The following is a 23,859-nucleotide window of genomic DNA, read 5'->3' as shown; positions in this document are numbered from 1 at the left end:
GCATGCACGCCCTGCAGGCACATTGGCGTAAAACAATTTCAAAAAGGCGGATGATTACACAGACTGCTCGTGTTTATTTCCAATCACTTTCTACGGACAGCAGAAGGCCGATCTACAATAAATAACCAATGCATAGAAAGTGAAGCGCGCGCGATGACTGGCCGGCATTGCTCGCAGCATCTCTGCGAGTGATAAAAAGCCGGGATAAGTAAAACTGGCGCGCCTTCGTCAAATTCAAGGACTGCACGTTATAAAAAAAAATAATAAACGCTGGACTGGATGAGGCAATCCCTGTGGCATGTGCGCTCCTGCGAAGGTGCATCTTCGCATCACTTCCTTGAGCGCTAGTTCTTACACTTCGATCGGCCAGTGAGTGGGACAATTGTTTGTAATAAACGCCCAGCGAGCGAGTTTGCCTCTTTGTGAGTGAGACGAAGAGCAAAAAGCAGGAAAGAAAGTGTTGGCAAACGTTCAAGTCTGCACAACACAAATATGTAATCTTTGCATCCGTGAGCGCAAATATTTCGAGTAAAGCTCTTTTGTATTCCTGAGAGCCGCAGACTGGAGAGGCGAAATTTGGGCCTTGTTTACCGAGTTGAGCGTGCCTAGTCATGAGAATTATTTATTCTTGACGAGCTACCTGTACCTGTGCCTGGCAGCCGCCGCCGCCACCGCGAGAGAGGTGCGCGCATCCTCCTCTGCACACAGCTCGCGGAGCACAACAAACTCACGTGCGGCGAAACCCGCGAGCAGACGGCCTTTGTTCGCCGCGGCGGCCTCATCATGCTCCTCGTCTGCGGCCAGCACGTCGCGATTCTCTCGCTTATGGTGAGTTTGTTTTTCTCTATTCGCGACTCATCCGATTTCCGTGGATTTATGGAAAGGGGAAAGGTCGTGCGAAGATGTGCTGCCCTCGGATTTGTGATTTATGCGAAGTTTCTTATTTTTCTACCATTGACTCCGGGTTCAACAAAATTTAGTAAAAAACGACTTGCATAATCAGTACCCAAAAGAATGGTTAAATATTCTCTTGCTTTAACATAAAATAAAGGTTTTTTGCTGTCTACCAATTTCCTTTTTTTGTTGATTATTATAAATTTCCTTTTATAAACAGAATGCTACAACTACCAAATAATTTTTTCCTCTTTGGTTGGACCAAGACTAGCAGCAATAAATCTTGTTATTCCGTGCCTTTTTCAAGGCATAAGGGAATTAAACTTCCGATATATTTGATTCTTAAACTTAGGCATTGCCTTACGGATTAATTTATATGATGTTCTAGCTTAACGATGAAACCAATTTAGACAAATTGTTGGCTGGTGCCCGCACTCTAACCTGCTAATCGCAGCTATTCACGTATTGAAAGTTCATTTACATAACAAAAAACACTCGTGTGTTGACAAAAAATAAATATAAGAATACAAGCCAATTATTTTACTTTCTTTTTCACTTCATTTTTCTCTCTGGGGTCTGCAAATTCACGAGGTACTTGCGGGTTCCACTGTCCTTGTCTTGGCAATACAATGTGGAATATTTAATTTGAAGAAAAAATCTTATTTTTTATGTATAAATACATCGTCATCAATAAAAGTTAATATATTTTCGAAAATATAATGACTGTTCATCGTGGATTGAAATATTCTCAAACAGCATTTTGACACTTATTTTAAATAAATTTTTAACTGGTGAAACCAAACAGTATAAAAAATCCAATTAAAATCTATCGAGTTTGAAAACTGCACTTTAAAAATTAAGAGGATTGCTTAATTTAATTTTTGCGTAAAACCTCCTGAGATCCGTCAGCTGTCCATTCTAAATTGACACTCGCGTGCGAAGAACAACCTCGGCAGTCTAATTAACCTGTTTGTCTCACGTCAGCTGGGGCAAAAAAACCAATAGAAACGATTTAATTTTACCTGATCACAGCTGTCATTGCGAAATAGCAAATTTCGTGGCGCGTTATGAGACAATTAGAGATAAATATAATGAGAGGCGCCCACGTGCAATAACGACTCGGACAGCGCGCTTGAATCATCAGGAGCGAATGATCTTTCAAATTGAAACAATTCCGTTTGAAGACTTATTTATTTTCTGCACGCTACACTTTCTCTTTTGGCCATCGTCGGCGAGCTGTGAGTGTGTTATTCGGCTGTTTACTTACTTAATACCCAAATCGGCTGATGGAATGCCTTATTAGGAACGCAAGCTATTTTAACCGAAACAATAACCTCTCCAATTACCTCGGCCATGCGTGCCGACAAATTGCGGAAGGTTCTGATGCGATCAGGAGTAAAATGCTTTGGAAATTGATCATTTTCTTATTACTTCGATGATGCGGCCGCGATGTGAAAATTTAATCGAGAGGGTACAAAATGTTCCTGTGCGTTTTTTGGCTATTCATTATTACTAACGCACCAATGCCGTGCATAATCACGATTGTTTCGCCATCCTCTATATACACGGGCAATCGCGCTCGGAAAGCGCAAACTCATTATGTCATTTATTGGCACCAGAGTCAGCAAATTAAATTATTATTAGACTGGCCATACGCATGCGGAGCGAAAGTTATTTGAAATTTATGAACAACGGTGAGCACATTTGAACAAACAAATGGCTAGACAATGAATTTCTTTTTTAGTGTTGCAAAGAGCAATAAAAAAGCTTTGACGGCTGGATGAGCAATTTATTTTGATCCTTGATGAAAATGAGCTATTTTAACAATAATAAAAATGGGAAGGGGAAGCAAATATACTATTATTTGATGGTCAATTTTTTACCGCTTGTATAAAATTGGAAAACTTTTTTCAATGGCCAGTTAGTGTCAAAACTCTCTTGGGGAACAGTTTGAACGCATCCGGGTCAGTAATTTTACGAGCCTGGGTGGGCCATTTTATAAGCCCTATCTAAAAGTGCTTTTCTCGATAATATGCGTTCGCTATGGCCACTCTGGGCTCGCTCTGTTAATTAAAAGTTAATTTGTGGCGCCCACACGGACAAATGAAGCAACCACCTCGGCCTTTTGCATCGCACATCGACATCAGATCGAAAAGAGTCACCGCGTGTACGAGCGGGGAATGTCAGTCTCAGCACGGGCGCTTTTTTGCGTCGGAACACTTGAAAAGAACAAACCGAGCGCGTCCATGAAGCCGGATCTGAATTACATTATCCCTATCGCGCGCGACAGCGATTTCGCGCTGTGCAAATATTTTGCCTGCCCTTGTCAGTGTATGTTTTGACTCTTTCTCGGAATGATTAAAAAATACTAGTCAGTCGTTCATAAATAATGCAGCAGCGATTGTCTCTGATTCAGCGGCGAAAAATGAATGGGTGAAATTTATTCAGGAACGTGCAGATGGAATTGTTAAAAGAAACACGTTCCAGCAGAAATTTCATCACGACAAAAAGAAAACAATCGGGCAATTTCGCATTTTGACTGTCATGCTTCATGATGCGCTCCACATTTTTGCCATTCTACTTTATAACGAGAGAATACGGAAGTGTTTATTTATTTATAAATTAAAAAACCCATTCTTATTTTATTTTCAACTCGTCAAGTCGTGTCCGCCTGTGATGAGTTTTTTTTTGCTCCGCGACGGAATGAGAGCAGGAGTGCGTCAAAAGCAGTGTTGAATGTGCGCACGTCATTTACTCAGGTGCTACTGATCAATCAATCCGCGCGAGAGATGCGGATCCGCCGCAGAAGCAGAAGGCCTTCTGGTTGCATTCAAACACAAAACGTGCCGTATATTCAAATAATCCTTTCGCGCGTGTGTGTAACAGCACATAAAAAGATTTTCTCAAAGCAGCAGGAGATGCGAGCACGACGAGGTCACCTCTTCTCTAATATGTGTAGTGATCCCCACCCGCAGCTTTTTGTGTAGCATCTTCTTTCAAAAGTCGTGACTTACATTTCGGCTTCCTCCTCGTTTTTGCGATACCTACGATCTCCGTTTGTCAGATTTAGACTATGCCCTTGATTGCCGCCCCCGTTGGCGCGCTCCTGATTCGATTTATTAATTAGCCGATGAGCAAATCATCTCCGGCACTTCTTCTTCTGGTGTCCATCACCTGAATTATGAAAAAGCAGTGGGGAGAAAATTTCGCGGCTGACCCCGGCGTGGAATAAGAATGGCCTTCGAGCAGATCTTCTGCTTTTTTTCACCGCGCGCAGCTCCCAATTTATGGCCGTCGGTGACGCTTAACGCATTCTCTCTCTCGTCCCTGTGATATTGAGAACGAAATAAATATTTGCACCTTTTTCACCCGAGAGACGCAGCAAAACGCCCTTTTTTATGAAATTTTATATTTTGCTGGCAAGTTGTGCGCGGATCGTAAAATTGCTTTATGATGTGTTGTGCGCAAGAAAAACTCGCACGATCCACATGGAATTGCGCGGGTGAACGCTTTTACAGCTAATTGCACCGGGATGAGATCATCTTCGTGGAATAAAAGATTATCTGCAGAATGTTGTATGGCTGTCGTATAAATCTGCATCCGTTTGGTCCTCAAGACTTTCAGTGCGCAATCAAGAGGAAAATTTTGGAATCACTGCATGTTGGCATTGCTCTTTGTCAGACTGGGTGTAATTAATCTTATTTCGAAAATAACACCAAGTAATGAAGATTTTTCAAGTTTTATCGTAGCAGAAGGTATTCAAGACCGGCACCAAATGGCACTAAATGTCATGGCAAACCAATATCGTTGGCCTGCTGAGACTGAGAGAAAAAGTGAATCTCCAGCCAGAGAACCTCAAAACCAGTCTGAGCTCGGAGAAAAATGCGTGTTTTTACAGGTTGGCAAATAAATTTAGATGCGGATCTTTATCTTATTCCACCATCGGTCTTTTTCACGATTCGTCTGCCCACGAATCACAATGTATATTTTCGACTGTTTCTTGAATGAATTATTTATTAGTCTAAAAGTGTACAAGACAAGACGAATATGAATATCACCGTTCACTACTCGTTTACTCTCGATTTTCAAGGTATTTGAGTTAAGCGTGATACAATAGCACAAAAAGGCATTTTGAGGACGAGACACATGACACATAAATAAAAAAAGCGGAGCTTCGTGACTGAATATTATATGCCAGTCGTTAATTTGAGTTTCTGAGTGATTGGACGAGCATTAGCAGTGAAAAACACTGCCTTTCAATCCCACTGAGAAATTATTACCTGCAAATTGGCCTCAGCGGCATGATGCAGAAATGTATTAAAATTTATGATATGAACAGGTCATGCGCAGCTGAGATTTATAGTCTTGCAAATATGAGTCAATTGATTTCTAATCATGTGTAAGCACACTGAGTGTTTATTAAATTGCTTACAATCTTTAAAAATTCCTTAATTTTTAAGCTTTTGGTATTGAAAAAATCCCTTTTTAGGATGAGCATCATAAAGTTGTAGTAGAATTGAGTGAGAATGTGGCCTTAAACCCAGTCAACGCAGGTGCTAAGATTTTGATAGTGCTCTGACTTTTAGGAGCGCATAAATTTACTTCTCCGTGTATTTTGCTCTTTTGGTTAGAGAAAACCTAAACATAAATTTAGTTTCAATTTCATTTTATAACATAAAAACATACTTTTAAAAGACAGCATCCATAAGCAACTATATGGAAATTTAAATAAATTCGAATTAAATTAAAGAAAATTATTTCTATTTTGGTGAATGAAAAATAACTGTGGAAGAAATGGTAAGTCCCCAATGTATCGATTTAACTATTAAATATGTCTCAGATGAAATCATCGGTTAGGCAATTTTGACTTCATCTGAGGTTGAAGTTTTTTCCCACCATTAGAATTTGAAGCCAAACTCGTGTTGGAATCCACTTTGGCAGCGCATCCGATATGAAATTCGCGCCGACACACCTCAATTACTACACTGAGGATGAGTCACACTGGCACACACACACTTTTATTTTTACTTTGGCTGCCCGCGATATAAAGCTCAAGGCTCGCTGCTTGGCCGCGATCGGAGTTGTTTTTCGCACATATAATCCTCTATTGTCCGAACGCTGTTCACACCTGGCATATGCTAAATTTTTATTTGAGGCGTTTCGAGGACGAGCGGATTTTTATCGTCCGCAATTGAAATAAATCTCAGCCATCGCGTGTGAAATTCCAGCAAATTGTTGAATGAACCGGACACTTCAGCATTTTCAGATTCAAAGCCGGATCTTTTGGCTAAGTGTTATATGATTTGCTTCTAAGATATGCTATTCATTGATCACATCCTTCTTGGATAACATTAAACTATATGGTAATTAACTTTATAGCCTCATGCTTAGTGTGGAGGCATTATTGAAGCCTCCGCAATGCTGCTAATTCTCGATCATCAGGATGTTTATTGCATGCTTCTATTTACATTTTCACAGTCGAGTCTTCTTTTTCTTACTTGCCGAGTGCAACTTGTCCAGGGCTTTTATTTATGAGATGCTACTAATTGCAGTCGTGGATAAAAGCAATTATTGCGCGCCGAGATTATTCATCCCGCCGAGCTGCTAGACGAGATCACGTAAATTATTCCAAACTCGAGGTGACGCAACTTGGCGTCGATCGCGCCTGTCTTGTTTTTATGACGGCTAACAAAAGGACGCTTATTATCATAAAATAAATTAGCATGCAATGAACGACACGCGGGTAATTTTATTGCCAGCTTTCATCCTTTACGCGGTGTTGATTAAGCGTGCTTCTCATGTATTTTCTCTCGGAACAATTATCAGTCGTGGGAAATTTATGACAGCGATATTTTTAATAAATATAAAATGATAAAAGGCGAACGTCGCATTCTTGCTCATTAAGAAATAGGGTCAAGCTATAGTGTGAGATATGTTACACCGCTTACAATTTACGAGTTGTATAATATGGTTCTTAAAATTTTACGAATTTCAGCTTGCCGTACTGAAACGAAAATTAAATTGCATTATTCCAATATCAATGGTTTAAGAAACTAGCTGACTAAGATAGAATGCTCAGTTTTTAAATATGCTGTTAAAACCTCGCCCGTTAATACCGCATTGGACAACTGTTGCTTTGATTCGCTTAAGTCTTCATCCTTAAAATTCCCCATTCCTAAAATTATAGACGTCTGAAGGCCATTTTTGATAAAATAAATAAACAAACGAACCTATCTATATTTTATTTAACGAACACCAAAAATGAACACCACACAAATTACTACAATGTAAGTTGAAGAGGAAATATTTAGCAGCTTGAAATATCGTGATACCAATAATTTTCACAGTCCAGAAAATGGTTCAAATCAATACATTCTTTATCTTAAAGTGGCAATTATATAAAGTTAATAGAAACTATTAAAAATGGAAACGTCTATCTTAACAAATTAAAAGGAAGAAGCAGCAACGAAAATTAAAATTTTCTATTCCTCTTTTAACTTCCAAAATTTCTTGTTTCAGTGCTGCTCTCTTCTCCCAGTGATTATTGAGGCTGGCCACATTGTCGGCGAAGGAGCCGTCCCACTGAACGTCGTTGGTTCCTTGAGCCCAATCCACGATGCACTGCTGACCTTTGACCCCCGAATGTCCGCTGTGGTCCTTCCCCTTTCCTCTCCTAGCTACGTCTTCAGCCCTCCCAGGGTATACATAGCTGACCCTGAAACCCTGCGGAAGTTTTCGATTCCTTCAGAGCCAGTGGCGCCGAGACGACCCTTCAGCAAAGGAAACGCGAAGCCATCTCTGGCCACGGTAAATAAAGTGCCTCCAGTTCTTCCGTCTAGTCCCACATTCAGGACGAAAGGAAACAGCAGTCCCGCCGCGTCCGAGGCCAATTTCCCTTCGTCGCAGGGCAGAAGTAACAAGGGTAGGACGAACCACGTCAGTAGCTTCGACGACGGAGATTCTGCGGTCCGACAGATCAACGCATACCACAAACCAGTGTCCATTCCTGCGTCGGGAAGGGCGCACTTCGTGCAGCACAACTTGGACGGCACCTATCACTTTGGCTATGACACTGGTGCGTGAAATATTTTTTTAGCCAAAATTCAGTTTTTTTCAAATTTTGTGGAAACCTTTATTTAATTCATGGATGATAGAAATTTGGACGATAAATAATGATTACAATATATGACCAGAATTAATTTTTTAATGAAAAACTCAAACTATGATGGATTTATTTTAGGATCTGGTGAACATCAGTCTTACAGAGAAGAAAAGCGCTTTCCAGGTGGTCGAATTGAAGGAAAATATGGCTACGTTGATCCTGAAGGAGTTCTCAGGGTGGTTGAATATGTCGCAGACCAAAGAGGATACAGGCAAGCTGCCAGCTACCGATTAAATTATCTTTCACTTATTTCATTGTTTTATAGGTCTCGATTGACAACGCAAAATGTAAACAGCGGATTCTCAGTCCCCTTCATTGGACCGATACCACCTCCATTGCTTGCGAGAGCCAGAAGTGCAGCAAACGCTGGAAGATGAAGACAACAGTTTTTGTGCACCTTTTGTGCCAAAATGTGAGATCTCGAATGACTACACGAAAAATCAAATACTTTTGGTCGGAATGGATTATTTTGCCATATGGTTTGCTCACGCTATTATTTATTAGTTTTAAATTAAAAAGTCTAGTTTGTAAAGTATGCTTCGAGGGAAGTGCCTGAATCGCAAAAATGGAAATGTGTGTGCTTGAAGCGCAAAATAAAAAGCAGGGATTTGAGTGACTTTATATATCGTTGCATTTTTATTAATATATAATTCATCAAAGACTATATTATCGCATTATTACATTTCAGTTTCTCAATACAAATTTGAAATTTGGTTATCATCGCCACTTTTTCATAATTGTTACTTTCCGTTTTAATAATTTTAATGCTATATGTACATTTTAATATAAAAGAGGGAAACATTTAATTCTTGTTCACAGCAATGGCTATTATAATAGTAGTTGCTATTATCCACATTATAAGTTAACTATCAGTGATTATCTCTTCCATCTCGTTTCTAACCTTCTGTAACAAATAATATTAATGCTCACTCATTACATTATCATTCACACGACTCGATACGATGGGGGATTTTTGCTAACAATAGGTAATTTCAATATTGTACAACTTGCTCCTAAACAGACACTGTCTTTCCATTCCTTTATAAATCACCGGCTTTCACTTTCGTTCTGTTATCATTAAGTAACAAATTTAACGACATCAATGAGTTGACACAATAATATGTCCACCAAAATCAAACCTAACCCAAGGTTCTCTAGAGACGACGCAAAACTTGATCACCTCGTTTCCAGCACAACAATTATAGCATTTTTGTGACCAAAATTTGGGGTTGGTGGGGGTCTGCATTTTGGCACAATCTGCATTCTAACATCAAGTTTTTTGTGTTATACATATTGGTGTGTTACAATGATTTTCACTATTCTGGAACAGTTATCAGTGGTCCTTATCAGAAGTTGGCACTACTATGTGTGTATTACTCGCTGCAGTCTTTTATACACAGATCACAATTAAGAGACAGAGGGGACAAGGGCTCGAGCGCTACTAACCCCTACACACCGACACAAGAAAGTTTACAGCCAGGGTCCGAGCTCCCGCTCCACGGCTCCAGCAGCATCCATCCTGCCCATGGCCCTGAGAATGTTGAGGAACTCTGCCGAGGCGGAGGTGTCGCGGTGCCTGGCCTCCCAAAGGTCCAGAATGTGCTCCGTTGGACTTGATTTTGTTGCGAAGTACGCGATGTATCTTAAATTAAAAGTAGAAAATTAATGAAAGCGTTCGAATTAAATTAACGGCATCAATTACCGGTCGACACCGAGTTTTTGAGCTAGCATCCTCCAGTCATTGCCTCTTGTGTTTGGTGGGTCGAGACACTGACTCAGTTGTTTCCTCAGTCCTCTAGGGAACTTGAACACAGGTCCTGTGGGCTCCAAAGTGACCAGCGAGCTGCAGCCGCTGCTGGAATTGACCGTTGAGACCCTTGCGCCTCGGTGTACTGCACTTGGACTGCAGGGGGTCTGGAAATTTTAAAACCAAAATTTACAATTTACTGTAACGAAGCTGAATAAAAAAATTCAATCTTTCATAACACTTAATTACGCCTCACATTCATTTGGTTTTATATAAAATATACTATAACAAACTTTCTTATTTCAAAACCATTCATAAAACAATTCGACTAATTAAAATTACTCTTGGACTACTTACTTGTATTGTTGCACCATCACAATTGACATTAATGGTGACTTGTTGTGAGATCGTGGCGCCAGTTGTGATGTCCACCTGGCGAGCTCTGAGAGTAAAGGACACCGGCGAAGGCTCGTTGTTGCTCCGCTCTAAGGTAAAAGAGCAGTGCAGCAAGTTACTCGACGGTCTCCAAACGTGCTGGAAAGGAATTTCCTGAACAAGAAAAGTTTGAGTTAATTTTCATTTTTTTATATATGAAAGCAGTAATTACCAGGAAGTTGCCCTGGGGTTTGCACCGCCAGCCGTGCCCCAGGCCTTCCAGGTCGAGGCACAGCGATCCGCCTCCGTCGCTGAACAACATCGATCTAGGCCTTTGCATAAGACAGCCCCCAAGCTGCTTCTCAATTGACATCACTCCCTGAAATTCCGCGATTTAAAGGGTTGTGGATTTTTTTATTTTTGGATAGGATTTACCTCCATAGCAGCTAAAGTATCTTCCACAGCGTACACCCTCAAACAGCATTCTTGGTGCGGCGGCTGGCTGGGACCAAACACGGCCAGCTTCAGAGCTTTTGCGGCCCTGCCGTTGCGAGACTCGCCAGCCAAAATGTACCTGCCAGATGCCTCGACTATCACGTGCGCCTCCGTCTCATCCAGCTGCACAAACGCCGGTGTGTTGATAGTTTCTTCTCCCAGACCGACCACACGCTGAAAATAAAAAAAGGAATTATATTTTACAAAAAAAGAGCAAGCGGGAATGCGTTTGGTCCTCCTCAGAGAGGGGGGAAAATTTTTGAAGTTCCGGCCGCATACCTTCCACTTGGGTGGCGAGTCGGGGGTGCCGGGACTGCACCAGAGCGAAACATTCCAGGTTCCTCTCTGGGGGCGAGCGCAGTGTTTGAAGCTGAGGATCGCCGGCCTTCGCAGTGAAGGTGGAATAACGCACGTGACCACGGGACTTAGTTGGGTCAAGCCATCTGATTAAAAATAATTTTGAAAATTAAGTCAAATTATTTATTGCAGCAGAAGGGTGTAGCTATAAATTAATTCGTCTGTTCTCCAAAATGCTCAACTTATATTTCAAAAGTTTATGATGATTAAAAATTAGAACTACTAAAAATGTACATACCTGGCAAAGGAACTCTTTCTCTGTCAGCGCGCATAACAGCCAAAAATGCCTTCCTCTTTTCGCCCCTGCTGACAGCACCTTCTGCAATCGTCATGTGCACCCCGGAATTGGGCAAGCTGAGCCGCAGCCCTGAGTGTCCGACCGTGCCCTTGGTTTTGCTCTCGGTATCCAGCAGTTTGATTCCGCACACAGTCTCTCCTCCGCTGAAATTACACACAAAATGAGAAACTTGAGCACTAATTGGACGCGAGATGTTAACAAATTGAACCCCCTAGCTCATCCTCCATCTCGCGCCTACCGATTTCACAATATCTTTCACGAGAGCAGAGAAAGCAAAAACACGTAAACACGCACCTTGACGAGTCGTTGCAGTTATTGGGGATGGCATCGTAGCTGACGGAATCCGCCTGGGAGAGGGCTGCAAGAAAGCAGAGAGAGAAGCGAGTTAGTTTGTACGGTGCGCCTCCCCAAGAGATGTCATTAAGCAGCTAACAGTATGCAAATCGAGACACTCACAGGAGGAGAAGGACGAGACGCTTCCCGAACGCTGCGGAGGCCTTGACGACGAGGCCAGCGAGGCGGACGACGCCGTCCCGGGGGCCGCCGGGGGTGGGTGCTTCGGGGGCGGCGCGAGCAGGGGCACGTCGTAGTGGTGCTCGCTGCACGGGGTGCCCAGGTGGTTGGGGTCGCCGTACGGGGGGTACTCGTAGAAGACGGCCGTCGGGCCACCCGGCGGCGGCAGTAAGGGTGGCGTGGCTGATGCGGCGCCTTGCGTCAGGTCCGGCTGCGAGTGCAGGTTTGTCGTCATCAGGTGGCCGTTCTTTTTGTCTGCTTGCGGGTAGTAATCCACTGAAACAAAACGTGGGAATCATATATTTAGATTAATTTGGATCACCGGTGTAACTATGCCTCACACCTCACATACCGACAATAACCAAAAGTAATCATATTGGTAACAGCGGGGAAAATCTATCATTTAAGCACATTGTTATAGACAAAGTTTGGCGCAGTTTCTATTTGAACGCGCAAGAGTTCTCGCTTGTACACAATTTTGGAGACAAATTGTTCCAAGTGACATGTTAAATCTAGTTTTGTGATTTTTGCTATAGATTGATGAATGAGGAAACAATTAAAATTGGTTTGAAATTATAAAAATACGGCCTATTTTATCTTTCAAATTTTGCTGAAACACGACATTAAATTTAAACAATGATTTTTCTAAGAGGAGAAAATATTACCACTTTTTTTTGAAAAATCCGCAAGTTAAATAAACCTTACGATCATTTAAATAAAAGGGATTTTGCCCGAACTGCATACACCACTGGAGAGTAACAATAGCGATTGTAAAATAGTTTAGCTTTTAGAGTTATTTAATAAACCTGTGCTAATTGCATTTCTCTTGGAATACAACAATGCAACAACTCCGGCATTTGCGAATATAATAAATCATTTCTATAGCGCGTTTCTTCGGAAGCGGCATTCTCTCGGTAAGAATGCAGGCAGCTCATGTTTATTCATAGCCAAGAATTAATTTGCACACATTACGACGCGAGCATTAATTATGCCAGAATAATCTCATTAAATAATACGCATTCTAATGTAAATTAATGTGCGTGTGCGAACGCAGTTATGTCTCATTATCTCAGATTGACAAACAGCGCTGGAGAAGGCGGCTGCTAAATACACTCAAATTAATATCAGTTTGCAGAATTAATCTCTCGGCGGGTGACGAGGAACCAGAGCAGGGAAGTTTTCTAATTTTCCGCGGCAGAGGGAAATTTCAGACAGCCAGTCTTGGAATCTCCGCCTCTAAGCTGGCGAAGGGGATATTTTGTTGCTGATGTTGACAAAAAAGCTCAAGCTCCGCCGAGATCTTTTTCAGCAAGAAAGAAGAATAAAAGGGAAGTAAGGGCCACTGGCAGCCAGTTGTGCCCCCCACGCCCAGCATGTCCTCTCTTTTGGCAGTCTTCGCCCCGACGCATAAAGAAGGGCTTAACGGCAAGAAGCTCCGACTGTAATAATGGTCCGTTTGTTTGCGTGCGGTTTTATAATCTAAAAAGGAAATTATCGTTGGCGGTAGTAGCGACTAATCTGAAGCCGCGCGCTTCAAAAGCCCAACTGCAAATTTGCTCGCTCGCTGCCGGAAAGAATTGACTGAGAGAGAGCACAGGCCAGGGGACTCCTCCCTCCTCTAATGACTCACATCCCTGACTCACACACAAACAGGCGATCGACAATTTCTATGAATTTATTTTCTACTTGGTCGAAAACTAATTTACGCCGTGTTGTCAGCAAGTGTGTAACTATGAAGGAGATTACATGAATATTAGATGAAGCCCACGCTCTTTATCCAGCCGAACGAAATTGAAAAGTTTTATTTCCACCGAGACACATACACACGCACGCACGAGAAGAAAGACAGCCGACGCGCAGATGGGAGAGGAAAGAAAGAAAAAAGAAAGAAAAGGCGGGTGGGCGGAGAAGCCAAACAATTTCTTAGTATTATCGGGAGAGCTTAGAAGAGGGCATGCATTATACAGCAGCGGCAGGATAAGCAGCAGCAGCAGCAGCCTGTCATATCGGAGAGCGAGGGAATTCGCCGCCGGAGCAGAATTAGGGAAAATTCGGCGTCGTCAGGTGCACCTGCCAGCCGACTAGGCGCGCGCCAAGGAGCAACAACCGGGCGCAACACACGCGCGTGGGAGAGCTGTATTGAAATACGCGACGTAAGCTAAGCACCCAAGGTGAAAAGATCGAAACCTCTTTCTTAAAACGTATTCCATTAGGAGCGCCGAGCGGGCGAGAGAGCAGCACTTCCCCATTCTTTCTCGTCGGCGATTGATAGATCGCATTCGAGGGAAAAAGTATGCAACACGCGCCACGCGAGCGAGCGGCGGAATGCCTATGCAGACTCTCGTAGGCGCTTAGGATCGCACAGTTAATTAAATTCCAACAGAAATAAATGTGGTCTGTAACATTTTAGAATTAAAGAAAATAAATACTAGATTAAATTTGATTTTTATAGAGGTCAGCTATGAAATATTAAATTTTAAAAAATACGCAGGGAATATTAACAGGGCTGAGAAAGCACTTAATTGTGTTTTCCCAATATAATTATTGTATTATTTTTAGTCTTTAATAAAATGGCTCTAAAAATTAAATAGAAAACCTCACCTTAAAAATCCGTTCCATATTTCGTGGATATTTTCACACACGTGTAATTTGCATAATTTTACAATCAGAAATGAAATGATTTAAATGGTTCTTTTCATGTCTTCGTTCCAATTTTGTTGTTTTAAAATTATTCCAACTCCAAAATACGAGTTTTCACAAATTGCCCTGAAAAGCTTATTTCAATCTTTAGAGTGGAATATCGAATATCACTCCAAATGGGACTGACAAGAGAAAGCACAACAGGCTGTTCGGAGAGATGGAGGAAAAACGCCGTCATCTCAATTTTCTGCTTTCACGGAAATGTTGAACAATCGCACAGTCCACTAATGGCTGCTTTGACTCGCGTAGTTTCAGCAAAGTTTCCCGCTGTGTGAGAAAATGAAAACTCGGCCGCGACTTTCGCAATCAAAAGCAAAAGCGAGAATTTCCCTCTGAGGAAATTTGAATTTCAGAAGTTTACACAGCGAAAAACTTCTGCAACGACTACACAATAGTGCTGGAAATGAAACAGAGTTGCGGAGACGGTGACAAAGCCGCAAACGACGCACGCGTTCACCTTGCAAGCACATAGGCAGGAAAGCAGGCAGGCCCGTTCGTTCGGCGTTTAGACGGGCGCGTCTCATGCATAATGCAATGATGCGGGCAGATGTCACACCTTCGCCGCGCCGGATGCTGCTGACTCAATTTGCACCCAAATATATTTACACCCCACACGTCGGCGGCGGCGGCGGAGGAGGCGGCGAGAAAAAACAAAAACAACATGTGGCGAGTCATTTGAATTGCCAAAATGAAATAAATTGAAAAATCCAGTGCGGCGGAGTTGCGCACTACTTTCTGCCGCTGCCGTTACTGCTGCTGCTGGGCGGGCGGGCCAAGGCTCGAGCACCGTTTGCTTTTATTACGCCGGGCGTACTTTTTTTGTTATGCCAATAAAGGAGCCCGGGCTGCTTCTTTAACTGTTTTATGGCCGGCGAACCATTATTCAAGAAAGCAGCGGCGCACTTTCCCTGGTCGCTGCGAGAAAATGAAACGAGTAGTCTGCGTTGGAAGGAATAAATAAATAAATAAATCCGAGGAGCCGCCACCGCCGCCGCCGCCGCTGTGTGCAATAATATTTGACTCTTTATGTCTGCGAACATCTTGTGCGAGAGAAGAATTCGCAAAAAGAGCCCGCCTCTCGCTTTGCGGAAATTCAAATCGCGTGCAAGCGAGGCAAATCCTTCCCACCTGTCTTTTGCCGGCGGAAACTTCTAGGGACACGCCGCCGTGTTTGAAATATGAGCCGGAAGAGTTGCTCGTTCGAAGCAAAAAACTTTTGGCGAGTTCGGCCGCTATGATTTACAATGCGAGAAGCTTATGAATCAAAGTTTGATCTCTATTTTAGAATATTTTGCACATTTCCTCAGGTGAAAACAACAAAAAATATTTATCGCCGTGGATTCAAAGTGTTTAAAAGTAATTAAATCATATATAAAAATCTGTGATTTAAATTTAAATGCAAAACTCTGATTGAAAATTAGATTTTTTATACATCGTTTATTTCTTATTATAAAATGAGGAAAATTAAAGTTTTAATTTAGATCTCATTTGATGTTAAGTTTCCTTGAGAAAATTATCCAGAAAAACTTAGAGTGCGTTCGTTACGAACTTTTGATTTGTCCCAGGCATTCTTGAGCGTTGGATGAAATTTTTCCAATTCTGACCCGAGCGGCAGGCACACTCGAGACTGCAGATTTCGCGATTGTCATAATGATGATGTTGCGCTGCTGCTCACGGGTGCGGGGGAGCGAAGAGATTTAGCCACTTTATATAAGAAAAGTATCGCCAAACATAAAGGCGGCGGAGAGAAAAGAAGTAAGTTTGCCCATCAAAGTTTCTGGGGCTTAAGAGTTTTAGCTGCTGCTGTCGACGCCAGCTCCGAGTCGAGCCGTGCTGACTGCCGAGGTGGTGCGGCGTGTAACAACAGCAAAGAAAAGGTGGCGACAGCTTTTGCCGGCTATATCGATTGATATTTTATTATTGCAGCGGAAAAATACAAAGCTGCCTGGCTCCTTGCGTCGCTGCCGGGAAACTTCGTCTCTCTCTCAGCCTCCAAACGTGTCTGCGTTTGACATCGGGACTTACGCAAAAAATAATTGCCTCGCTTGCGACGTGATTTAAGGGTGCGGGCTGGACAAAGCGCGCGCGTCTCTCCGCCACCTGCACTTACTTCAATCCGGAAATTGGAAAATGTCCAGCAGCCCGGGGAAAAATATCGCGGGAGTGCGTTTTATTGAGTGGAAGGAGTACTTATTTCGCAGTGTGCAGTGTTTGGAATTGAAGTTAATGTGGCAAACGTGTGCCGCTTGAGAAGGAGCCCCCGTCGATGAATATCCAAGCGGAAATGAAAGTTATTCTGCAGCAGTGCAACATTTTTACTGCGTTCGCTGCTCAAATTTGACCTCTTTCCATGTGCGTCACGTGGTGCAGCTGGCAGAAACGAACGGACGGACGGATGGAGAGTGGTGCACCATTCCTCTTGCGGCGCCCTATTATCATTATTCCGCAGTAAAAGTCGGGATCGGCGCGATCGGAAAGCGATCAGATGCCGAGATTGCGGATGGAGCGATCGCGCCGATATGGAAATCACGTCTTGCGAGGGGGCCGTGACCCGATATCAAGTGACCCGAAACAGCTCAAAGGATTAGAAAAGTGGATGAAGGAAGGGCTCGAGTGCGCGATATTAAGGAGGATTGCGTGATGCGAGAGGAAAACCGTGAAGTTCCCTGCAGCCACGAAATGAGAGACGACGTGCGGTGCGGGTGAGAGAAAGGAAAGTTGCGCACCTGGACAGCAAGAACGTGCACAGAGTCCGAAAAGAAATCTACGCTTGTAATTACAATCTCGTGTGTTGCTCGCAAAAAATATTAGCTTGCTTTCCGAAAATTTAAGCCAAATTTAAGTGGGATTTTAAAATATATAGATGTGAAAATATGATAATTAGAGCACTGATGGAATTTTTGGAATTGGCCAGCACATTTTAAACCAGCAAAAATAGAGCGGGTAGTATAATGTGGCTTCATTATTGCTAGGGGTTTTGAGTGTCACTTAACACTAATGACGCCACAATTAAATTTGTGCAGCTTATGCGGCAGCTAATTTAAAAATTCTAACGCCAATCAAATCAGATATGCTTAAACAATTATCCACATGCTCTCAGAAATTAACGAGCGAAAGTATGTATAATGCTTACTAAAAATTTAAAATAAGATTAAAGGGCTTATGTTTCCCCGAAATAACTTATTAGAAAATTGTCAACCAATTATAATCAAAAAAGCATATTTTATGGTTTTGAGAATCTCAATTCATTTAAGTCCTAACTGATTCTTGTCAAATATTAAACCAGTTTTGGCTCTACCAAGTCCATATATACTTTAACGGATGACTCCGTGACTACACAACCAATTGCTGCATTACTTCCTGATTAGATTAAGATGAAGCCGAGAAGCCCTTTCGAACAATTTGTATTTCGCACCAAGGCTAGCGACCCCTGAGCAGCATTGTGCGGGTGCATTCTGCCCCCGCTGAGCAGGTCTGCCGCGGCGCTTCCTTTTCATATGTGATATATGCGTGCGAAGCGTGAATAAACCTGGCAAGACTCGCCCTCTCGAGGTGAGGGGCATATATTACTGCCGTGCAAGCTGGCTTATCCTTCACCGGCACTTCTTCTTTCGCGGCTAATGAGATTTATGCGGCTACGGCGTTACACGTGTACATATTATGCGCGCGAGGGTGGATGCGCGCGCCCCAAATCAGCTTTTTGCGGACGGGGAGCGGCTAATATTGCGGTCTTGGGGGATTTAAACGGCCAGCTCTCACCGGAGATTAATTTAAAGCAAAGCCAAATAAGGCCCCGCCGGCGATTACGCGCGTTCCTAGTTTCTGTTTGACTTTGCTGCAAATTAATTTCGGGCCAATTTTCTGCTCGTCTTTGTCTGAGATTTGGGTTGGTCTTGCAAAACTAATCTGGTCGGTGCATTTTTTGTTTTGAGGTAATTTAGGCTTGAAATCCAACCTTTATAACAAATTCAGTCCTTTTTAAAACGTTTAATATTTCTTTGAATGCTCATCAAAGGATTGTTAAACGCGGGAACGTTCCCTTCTTTATGATTGTGTATAGAAGTAAAAGGAGAATTCCCGCTTTGATTAGGGAGGGGAGCGCGTCAATTAACGCTTAATTGAGAGGAGAACACTCACCTGATACAGCCATGTCGTAGAGGCTGTGTCTTCTGCCTTTGCGCCTCAAAACTTTCACAGCAACAAGGGCCAGCACTCCAAAAACAATTAGAGCCACGCTCAGTCCGATGTAAAGAGTCACATCTGTCTGCACGGCAGCCCTGGTCGCTGCAACATCAAAAATGTTATATGAGAAAAGTACGTAAACAAGAAACTGGGCCATTTAGAGGAGAAAAGTTTGTTCATAAAAAAGATTTTTCAAGCGTTGATGAAGAAAAATAATGCCTCTCCAAAAGTTGTGCGAAGTTGCAATTGGGGGGAGTGAGCCCGGTTGCACGGCGGGGTTTCCCTCATTTACAAAGAGTGTGTCAAGTTTGCTCAGGTGGCCGCGTCGGGTTCGAGCGTGTTACACGAGACGATCGAACACGAATCGACGATATTGGAAGCAAATGGCGTGATTAAAATCCCTGCCTTACGTTTTACGACCCGGACTTAATTCCGCGGAAGTACATGAAGCGTGTGTGTTTAGCTGCACACGCGCCTTGTGAAATTGTTTCAGCCACCGTCGAGTCTGGGTAATTACGCCGGCATGCATTACTCAGTCAGGGCCAGAGAAAAAGGAGTGTGCGGAGAGAAAGAGAAATTGATCGCACAGGCGGCCGTTGCATAATTCATAGCGAAAAAGAGCCAGAAAATAGGAGGCAGGAGGGCGGGCGGGCGGGTGGGTGCGCCTTTTTTACCTTGCACGCCATGTTTTATTCATCGAGCGGGCGCCTTAATTGGCGAAGAGGGCAAATAAAGCGACGGCGAAGACGACCTTTTAAAAGTTTAAACAGCCATTATTGAATTAGGCGGCGCCGGGACGCGCGAAATAATTCACAGTCAGATTTATCCGGCCCGGCAGCTAACAAGTTCAATTTGCCGTCGCTGGGCGAGATAAATCAAAGCGCCTCTCTTGCTCCTCATCAAAGTTTGCCGATATATATTCTCTGCAGGGGCTTTTTGACCGGTTGCCACCTGGGTGCGCGGTGTTTGGCCGCCCGGGGTCGACGCACAAAGCTGCTGCGTGAAATATTTACCTTTAAAACACTACTCGACGCGCGTCTTGTAACTTTCGAGAGGGACCGTGCAATATTAAAAAAGTTTCCGGCTGGGAATTAAAAATTCAATATCACTCGCGCCGACGACACGTCAGCGCTATCATAATAAAACACGGCAACCAGCAACTCAACAGGTTGACACAAGGAAGAAGAGAGTGCATGTATGTGAAAATGCCGAAAGGTGGATTAGGCGGGGAATTTCCGTGTGCCGGTGGCGTGCCACACGCCAGACGCCGGGCTGTCCACCGTTCCTTTGTGCTTTTCTCAGATATTTATAAGCAGCTATCGCTTCGAAACGAGGTTTCTCGCTACAAGTGGAAACCATGTATGCACACTTAATTGGACTGCTTAATTATTGACCGCACATTCTCTCTCTCCTAGATGTTTAAATAGTAATGGACACGGTACACGCAACTCAATTTCATTGAATTTTAAAGCGTCACAGAGCCGATTGTCAAGATATAAAATCCTTGGAAATTTTCTTTTCAGCGCAAGGTGAAATTAAAAAAACGCTGACAAGGAGAGCCGGAAAGTACTTGAAATAATTAATAGGAAAATTTCCCTTTCTGTTGAAATACAATGTTGGTATATATAGCTGGCAGCGATTGAAACTGTCTTCCCGGAAAATGTGGCTAGGGCTGCAAATGAACTGCACGAACCATAATTGTGTAAACACCACAGTGAGGTAATAATCACGTTACAAAATCAGCATGCAGTTCCTTTGGAGCAAATTGAACGCGAGCGAGCGCGCGCGTGGTAATTAAAGCCAGAGAATATTCATGGCCGGAGGAGTAGGAAATAATCTGCTCCGTTGGCTGCTGCGGCTGCTTGGCTCGTGGGCTGTGCATCATTCTTAGCAGACGGCGGCAATAAAATTTCAACATCCAAATTACGAGTGCGCCCGCAGAGCGCTCAGCGACTGTCACAGATGGGGCGGGGAACACCACCGCACTAATTAAAATTTAAATTGCCATGAAAATTTTGTGCTCATTTTATAATTTTAAAAATTTATATTTATCTTTACAATTTAACACATTTTAATATTTTTAATGAGTGCATCACCAAATTGTATATTAATTTGGGAACAACCATCAACTCACTCAGTTCTATTATTTGCGAATTATATATTACTATTTTTATTTTGCAGTCAAACGAGTAAAAGAACCAGATGTTTGCCAAAAGTCTGAAAAGCGGTGGTGGTTGCCCCTTTGGCCAGCATTGAAACTTTCTTTCTTCTTATTTTGAACCGACAGCGACGGCAACGATGGCAATTAAGACAAAAGTTTGCTGCCAATGCTCTCTGCCATGTCTCTCCCGACCACTCCGACGCCGCATTTAACGCTGCACAATATTGCCGTGCAGATAATATTATACGAGAGAGCGAGGAGCAGCCGAGTGTGTGTAGTACTCAAATAACCATTCGAGCAGCAGTTCTCTCGTTCTCCAAAGCACCCGCTTAACAACCTGTGATGTCGTGATCACTGAATTTAGGACGGCGCAGCCCTTTATTGCACGACCGACTGAAATAATCAATCCGCAAAATTAGGCGGTGGCGCGGTTTGCCGAGAAAGAGCCGAAATATCCTTCTGGTTAGAAGGCATTCAATAATGGATTTTAGAGTCGTATATCACACACACTTTTCCCGAGGTTTTCACTCTCTCCCGCACCAAACTATTTTTATGGCTTCGCGGCGGGCGTTTTATTTTCTTTATCGTCCTCCTGCCGCGCTCACTCATTCTCCTCGCCGGCTCAGCTGGGCTATGCAACGTGCTGCGCTGCCTTGTCGAGCCGGTTGCATAAGTCGTAAAAGTGCAGGCGCTCCCGCAGAGCATTATTTTTTGCTCCTTGATTAAAATTCGCGCCTCGCTACCCGCGCGTGAATTTATGGCTCCGTGAGAAGGTAGGTAAAAAGTGAAATTCGAGTGGTGGCTCAGCTGTTCGATTTTTTCGGCCTTTCAGCTTTTTGCCTTGACAACAAGCTTGGAAACGGCTCTTTGGGGAGCGCTCTTAATGCTATCGACTTTCGTGTGTTTGAAATGGGCTCTTGAAATAAACCTATTTCATAGAAATGAAAATCACGTATGACTGTAACGTAGCCTGCAGAACCGTAATAAGAAATTTTTGAAACTAGACTTGGATATAATAAAAATTTTATGGAAAGCCAATACAGCTAGGTTTTATATGGTTGTCAATCTTAAACAGACTAATATTTTTTATTCTTCACTCGACTATGAAAACCATATCAGGGATATCATTGATCTATTAAAATTTATTCTATTTAATTAATTATTATTGTTTTTTAATTTCCTGTAAATAATGCAACAAATCTCAAGTGACACTCTTTTTTCAATTTTAAATATCAAGTGTGAGGGATATTGCTGTGTTTTAAATCGTTTATAAAATTTAAGAAATTAAATAAAATAATTTTTAAATAGCAACAACCCCTGTTAACACAAAAAACTGGTTCATGCTATGATACAGCTTTTTACTGATTGGTAAGCGATGTGTATCTAGCACGGCTGAATAAATATCTTTTTACAACGGGAAACTGACCGTTGTGACGTTTTTATTGTTACCAATGACGCAGTAAAGCTCTGCAAATTTAACTGGGCGTATTCACCAGTCTCCTTTGGATTCAGCAGGACGCCATCGCCACCGCAATAAAAATAAAATGCGATTCGCACTCTCCGGATGAACTGGAGCCAACAAATGCAAAAAGTTAGGATTTGAGCTTTTTGCGGACGCGCAGCGCAGCGCATATTGTTTCGGAGATGCCCGCAGGGAGCTATAACTCGTGGTGCGTTTGGCAAGTGGAGAAGAACACAGGAGCCGAGACGACAACAAGGCGGCGAGCGTGTGCACGGCGTTCATACCGCTCGAAACACATACATTATTTTATGAACGAGAAGCGCTCGAGAATTGGGACAATGAATCACTGCTAGAAAACACGAGGCGGCGGCGGCAGCAGAGGCACTCGAAAAACAACAACAGATAAAAATAACAGCGAGCCGCCTCCGAGACTGTAAACATTCCCATTGAGCAGAGTTACGGGTCTCTATGTCTTGTACGCAGACTTTTTATTGTTTTGCCATTCCATTTAATTAGTGGCTCGAAATAAATCTCCTCTGCTCCGCAGTTTTTCAATCGATTAAATGCTCGGCTGCAACTTGCCGGAGCAATTTCGAAATCAAATTAGGCAAACATGTGAGAGCGCAAGTTTGCAGCTTGATCATTACGAGTTTAGCGGGCAGGGCGTGGCGGCTCGGCTGACTGACTGACTTGGAAGTTTTCCACTCGCGTTTGAATAGACAAAGCGGCCCGCTGCGAGTTTCGACTCGACTAAGTAAGTGAATGATTATTGTGCGAGACAAAAGACTCGGCGCCGACAAAGGCTACAGCCACACTGTTTCAAGAAGGCTTCATCAAAATTTCCGTACTTAATTAGCTGCCGCCGGCTCCAAGGACGGATTTTTCGGGCAATTTGTGAAAGTGTGTGACCCGCGCGAAACGCCGGCCTGGCGAGCAGAAAGGTCGTTTTCATATTTTGCGTGCATTATGCCGGCTGCTCCCGCCGGGATTAAATAATGAAGGGACCTTATGACAGGTCTCCCTTGAGATCACGACGCGCTTACTTGGGGAGGGTGTTCACTTTTATTCCAACTAGTCGACGGCGACAGCTCTCTGAAATTCAATGCAGCCGCGTTCCCTCTCTGGATATATATTATATGATTCGTCACTCTTCCTTTCTTCGGCTCAGTGACTTCGAGAAGTCCCTATTGCACGAGCGGGGGGACTCGTGCCAATTACGGAAATTGCCCCTGGCGAGAGAACAAGCACTGTCGAAACGCGGCTAAAAAGTTGTCTAGACAAAAGCGAAAAAAAAACTAAAAAATCTCTGCGCAATAGTTGTTATTTAAGTGAGTAATTAATCCTGAATCTGCGAAACACAATCCAGCGAGAAGGGTAGATTACACTCGAGAGAACACAAACAAAACATCGTCTCACGCATTGTTCCTGCGTCGTTTGGGCAGTCGGTCATAAACAACATTCGTCGGCTTGTATAAATTGAAAGTACCCTCTCGGCATCTGCCGTCGTCACGGT

At 43.1% G+C, this 23,859-nt stretch overlaps 3 protein-coding genes across 7 annotated transcripts in view; 1 reads left to right on the top strand and 2 right to left on the bottom strand.

The window, feature by feature from the left end:
* Positions 1-23,859, bottom strand: part of LOC135941576 (uncharacterized) — a 160,067-nt gene that overhangs the window by 98,484 nt on the left and 37,724 nt on the right. The window lies entirely within an intron of this gene.
* On the top strand, positions 80-8,679 carry LOC135941497 (uncharacterized). Its single transcript, XM_065487126.1, has 4 exons — positions 80-828; positions 7,414-7,969; positions 8,135-8,267; positions 8,322-8,679. Exons 1-4 carry the CDS (start codon positions 784-786, stop codon positions 8,431-8,433), a joined length of 846 nt encoding a protein of 281 aa, XP_065343198.1. The 5' UTR covers positions 80-783; the 3' UTR covers positions 8,434-8,679.
* The window catches only part of unc-5, an 89,955-nt gene continuing 74,759 nt past the window's right edge, over positions 8,664-23,859 (bottom strand). For all 5 annotated transcript variants that reach the window (XM_065486233.1, XM_065486066.1, XM_065486150.1 and 2 more), the window contains 10 exons: positions 18,679-18,825; positions 11,785-12,117; positions 11,623-11,686; positions 11,269-11,471; positions 10,953-11,116; positions 10,614-10,847; positions 10,411-10,557; positions 10,161-10,352; positions 9,759-9,970; positions 8,664-9,698 (listed from right to left, as the gene is read on the bottom strand). In XM_065486233.1, the coding sequence (XP_065342305.1) occupies positions 9,527-9,698; positions 9,759-9,970; positions 10,161-10,352; positions 10,411-10,557; positions 10,614-10,847; positions 10,953-11,116; positions 11,269-11,471; positions 11,623-11,686; positions 11,785-12,117; positions 18,679-18,825 (1,868 nt within the window). In that variant the 3' untranslated portion in view covers positions 8,664-9,526. The remainder of the gene's footprint in view (positions 9,699-9,758; positions 9,971-10,160; positions 10,353-10,410; positions 10,558-10,613; positions 10,848-10,952; positions 11,117-11,268; positions 11,472-11,622; positions 11,687-11,784; positions 12,118-18,678; positions 18,826-23,859) is intronic.

The sequence above is a fragment of the Cloeon dipterum genome, chromosome 1, assembly GCF_949628265.1.
Source record: "Cloeon dipterum chromosome 1, ieCloDipt1.1, whole genome shotgun sequence".
NCBI lineage: Eukaryota > Metazoa > Arthropoda > Insecta > Ephemeroptera > Baetidae > Cloeon > Cloeon dipterum.
This window is presented reverse-complemented; position numbering and strand designations above follow the sequence as displayed.

Excerpts from the sequence above, each read along its gene's own strand:
- LOC135941497 (XM_065487126.1), top strand. The coding sequence starts at position 784 with ATGCTCCTCGTCTGCGGCCAGCACGTCGCGATTCTCTCGCTTATG. Across the intron at positions 829-7,413 it reads TCGCGATTCTCTCGCTTATG|TGCTGCTCTCTTCTCCCAGT; the intron begins GTGAGTTTGTTT and ends TTCTTGTTTCAG. Across the intron at positions 8,268-8,321 it reads GCAGACCAAAGAGGATACAG|GTCTCGATTGACAACGCAAA; the intron begins GCAAGCTGCCAG and ends ATTGTTTTATAG.